The following is a 4,716-nucleotide window of genomic DNA, read 5'->3' as shown; positions in this document are numbered from 1 at the left end:
TCATCTCATCCTTCAGATAATTCAAAAAAGAACTTCAGCCGATTCTTCTCAACTATTTCAACAAAGAACTTCAGCCATTTCTTGTCATCTTTCTGCCGTTTTGGCTATTGATTTTGGGCATTTTCAAAGCAATGCATTACCAAGCTCGCGCCCACACACATTTTCTTCAGGAAATGCATTTTTGTAGTTATTATTCTTTCGTACGTTTTTTGGCCCTTTACTAGTTCCGCATACTTTCGGCTAGAAAAACCATTCAGGTATCAAAACGTTCAGCTTTTTCAGGACATGCGCGGATGTATACAACTTTTTTTTAAACTTTTATACATTTTGAACTATTCAGCTTTATTCTAAAAATTTTGCCCCATTCAAATGAATGGGAAATTTTACTTCTTCATACTTTCAGCTATTTCAGGTATCAAAATGTTCAACTCTTCAAGGACATTCATGCTTCTCTTCAGAAGTTTTCTAAACTTCATACATTTAAAATACTTAGCTTTATTTTGAAAATCTTGCCCCATTCAAATGAATGGGAAAATTTTACTTCTACATACTTTCAGCTATTTCAGGTATCAAAATGTTCCGCTCTTCAAGAATATTCATGCTTCTCTTCACAATCTTTCTAAACTTCATACTTTTAAAATATTTACCTTTATTTAGAAAATCTTGCCCCATTCACATGAATGGGAAAATTACATACCTTGAGCTATTTCAGCTATCAAAATGTTCAGCTCTTCAAAGACATTCATGCTCCTATTCAGAATTTTTCTAAACTTCATGCTTTTGAAATATTTAGCATTATTTTGAAAATTGTGCCCCATTCAAAAGAATGGGAAAATTCTACTTCAGCATACTTTCAGGTATGAAAATGTTCAGCTCTTCAAGGACAGTCATGCTTCTATTCAAAATTTCCCTAAACTTCATACTTTTAAAATATTTAGCTTTATTTTGAAAAATATTCCTCATTCAAATGAATGGAAAAATTCTACTTCTGCATACTTTCAGGTAGATATGCCTTCCAGGTGTCAAAATGTTCATCATTTTCAGGGCGATCCTTTAGCACACAGCATTCACACACATTTTTGACAGGAAATGCATTTCTCTAGTTATTATTATGGCTTCTTCCACTGTTTTTAGCACATAATAAGTCCAGCATACTTTCACCTAGAAAGGCCATTCAGGTGTCCAAATGTTCAGCTTTTCAAGGACATGGGTGCTTGTCCTCAGACATGCTTCTATTCAGAGGTTTTCTAAACTTCATAATTTTGAAATATTTAGCTTTATTTTGAAAGTTTTGCCCCATTCAAATGAATGGGAAAATTCTTTCAGCTATCAAAATGTCCAGCTCTTCAAGGACATTCATGGTTGTTTTCAGAATTTTAAAAAACTTCATACTTTTAAAATATTCAGCTTCATTTTGAAAATCTTGCCCCATTCAAATGAATGGGACAATTCTACTTCTGTATACTTTTAGCTATTTCAGCTATCAGAATGTTCAGCTCATCAAGGATATTCATGCTTCTGTTCAGAAGTTTTCTAAACTGCATACTTTTAAAATATTTACCTTTTATTTTGAAAATCTTGACCCATTCAAATGAATGGGAAAATTATTTCAGCTATCAAAATGTTCAGCTTGTCAAGGACATTCATGCTTGTCTTAAGGATTTTTGTAAACCTTATACCTTTGAAATATATAGCTTTATTTTGAAAGTCTTGCCCCATTCAAATGAATGGGGAAATTCTACTTCAGCATACTTTCAGCTCTTTCATGTATTAAAATGTTCAGCTCTTCAAAGACATTCATGCTTCTCTTCAGTCATTTCAAACAGCCAGCCATGGGGGACCTCTTGGCACCTACACGTCTCAAACACTTACTGCTGGAATGAAGAAGTAATGTTCTTTTGCACAGAGAGAGTGTGACAAATAAAGAGCAAAACCCAGGGTTAACATCAATTTGGTTTTTGGGATGGAGAATGTTAAAAGCAGCCAAAAGACTCAAATTTGCTTCATTCTTCCTTCAAAATGTGTTAGCATCTAAAGCTAACCTGTTTGTTTGGGTGAGATTAGTGACATAGCATGGTCATATGATCCACACAAGGGGCAAAGAGCAGTAAGGTGTGGTTTCTGATTTGAGTTTGTTTTAAGTCTCACTAGACCCTCTAGCAGTTGAAAAGGAATTAGGTAGAGTAGCTTTCAGTTTAACTTACTGGACTGGCTGACACATTGTGTTGCTGGAAAACAATGTTCTGTGCTACAGGTAAACATAAACCAGGATTTTCTTGTTGTCTTGCCAGAGCCCTTTACAGTGACACCCCACTATGCTAAAGCAGTGGTCTTGCTAAAGTAAATGAGGACTCTGGAGCCTAAAGGCATCCATGTTTCCAAAAACATTTCATTCACCACCAGAAAACCCCTGTCAGAGAAACACATCTGCTGGAGTTATAAGTGAAATGAAAGGTCATGCTAAGTAACAGGTGCAGAGGTCTAGGTTGAAGAAAAGGGGCAAATATCCCTACTATAGCAACCAGTTTTTTATTATAGCATTAAAGATGTGACATTTTGATCAGAGTGACCTTCATTAGATACTGTAGGCTGCTATCTTGTAAGCTTGTGTGCAACCAGAGATAAAACAACAGATTGAAGCTGCAACTTTTCTCACAGAGACAAGAGTACTGTCAGTTCTGCCCTCTTCCCCCCTCAGACGGTCTCGCCCCAGCTCTTGTCATTCACCCTTATGGTTTTTTTTTTTATGTGTTCTTGAGACTGAGACTGACTGACATGTGCAGCATTAGCAGCACCTCTAAAGCCTGCTATTCAGTGCTCTTGAACATTTAAATATGCCGTTCCTTGTTTTGTTTCCTGCTAGCCTCAATAGCTATGAGTTCCTAAATGTGGCCGCTACTAGCCTAACCTTTTTAGCCACAACAAACTATAGCTGCTGACCACACCCATATGAAAAAATCATACAGTGGTAGAGCACCCCAAAAGAAGGTGATTTAGATATGAAAACACTAGTGTTTTCTGTATTTTGACTGTTTCTTAAAGGCCTGTCTTCAGCCTGTCTTTCTGACAAGTGCACCTTCACCCCCCACCTCCCCACCCCAGCCCTGTTATCTCCTCCCACTGATATGAAAGCACATCTGAGTCGCTAGGCAATATAGGCAAGGAAAAACAGCCAAGATGTTGACGTCCAACTTCCTATCCTCCTGCTGTGAGCTGGTCAGGGCTTTGGTAATGAGAGCCTGGAGACCTGGCTGAGCCTGCTGTGTGTTTTTGTGTGTGTGTGTGAGTAAGTGAGTGAGTGACTGAGTGAGAAAAAGACAGAGGGAGAGAAAGAGAGACAGTGTGTGTCTGTAATCTTCCTTAAGGACTTTACTGCTGAGTGTTTGTGTGTTTCTCTATATGCTATTGGAAGGGAACCAGATGTGGTTAAGGAATTGTTTGTGTGCAAGTGTATAATTACATATGCGTGTTTGTGTGCATGTTCAAGTGCAGGTGTGTGGATGTACTTGATGGCCTGACAGGTTCAGTGTCCCACAGAAACATATTGTGGTGCGAGTAGTATGTGTTATAAAGCATGAACAAACCCCTAAACCCTTCTCTCCCTCCTTTCCCTCCCTTCTTCTTTTCTTCCTTCACCTCCTTCCATCCCTCCTCCTCCTCGCTCCTTCTCCCTAATCATGGCGCTAATTGACTCAGCCAGATTTGTGCAACAAGCATATTACTGTTATCTCACAAAACAAGGAGACCTATGCCGATGGTGCAGAGGTGACAGTCAAGATGGAGCACACCTGCAGCGTTATGTTCACCAAATCCAAATTTCTCACCCGCACACACAAACAGTGCAAACATATTTCCCTCAGTTTAAAACTTTACCTATTAACAGCAGCTATATCCAACTGTTTGACTAAATGTGTTTGACTGTACCTCTTTTTTTAAACTGATGCTGTAATAAAAGTTTTCCTGCAGAGAAATGTCATATGCATGGAAAAAGTGATATCTGTCCAAGGCCTCAGTGTTTTTTTGCTGTGGATCTGATCCACCTCAGCCAACATAGGGTAAGAACCTGGGGGAAACCTATTGTTTTACACTCGGGTTAGCTGGCTTTTTCTGTTCTCTGACTCTCTGTTTCTTGCTCCCTCAGGCTGGGTTGAACTTCCCCACATAGTAGTGAAATTTAATGACACAGCTGGTGTCATTCCTACCTGCAGGCAAACAAGGTGTGCATGTAGGTGTCTCTGAATGAGCTGATGCATTTGTGTGTGGTTTTCTCTAATGACTGATCCATCACCCTAATTCTTCCCTATTGTGTGTGCACAGAGTAGTCCGCCCTTACCACTGTGCGCGTTGAACCAGCGGGGTGCGATGTGCAGGGGCAAGGTGTCAGCCAGCGACCCCCGGGACCCCAGATACAGCACCCCGTCCGTGTGGTGTCCTCCAACCCCAGTGTCCTGGTAGCCAGTACCGTGGGGGGCGGCTGTCGTGCCCCCTGACCCCCCTCCAACTCGATCCGAGTCCGTACCCCTTGGAGTGTAGAAGCCGAAGGGCACGGCGGGACTGTGCTCGATACCCATTCCGGCAACGGAGCTCACAGAGCGGCTCCGCAGGCCCATGGTGCCGCTCGGCCGGTAGTGGCCGAAGTGGGCCGAGGGTGGCACTGCGCTGTCATCCGTAGAGACACCGGGAAAAGCACCCCGGGGCCGCCCCGCCCTGCTCTGC

The 4,716-nt window shown here is 41.2% G+C and overlaps 1 protein-coding gene across 1 annotated transcript in view; it reads right to left on the bottom strand.

The window, feature by feature from the left end:
- znrf1 (zinc and ring finger 1) overlaps positions 1-4,716 on the bottom strand; it is a 126,967-nt gene that overhangs the window by 120,584 nt on the left and 1,667 nt on the right. Inside the window, exon 3 of the mRNA XM_020614681.1 lies at positions 4,334-4,712. Coding sequence (XP_020470337.1) covers positions 4,334-4,712 — 379 coding nt within the window. The remainder of the gene's footprint in view (positions 1-4,333; positions 4,713-4,716) is intronic.

This window comes from Monopterus albus, unplaced genomic scaffold (assembly GCF_001952655.1).
Source record: "Monopterus albus unplaced genomic scaffold, M_albus_1.0 scaffold149.1, whole genome shotgun sequence".
Classification (NCBI taxonomy): Eukaryota; Metazoa; Chordata; class Actinopteri; order Synbranchiformes; family Synbranchidae; genus Monopterus; species Monopterus albus.
The sequence above is the reverse complement of the archived record's forward strand: the minus strand, read 5'-3'. Positions and strand labels throughout refer to the sequence as shown.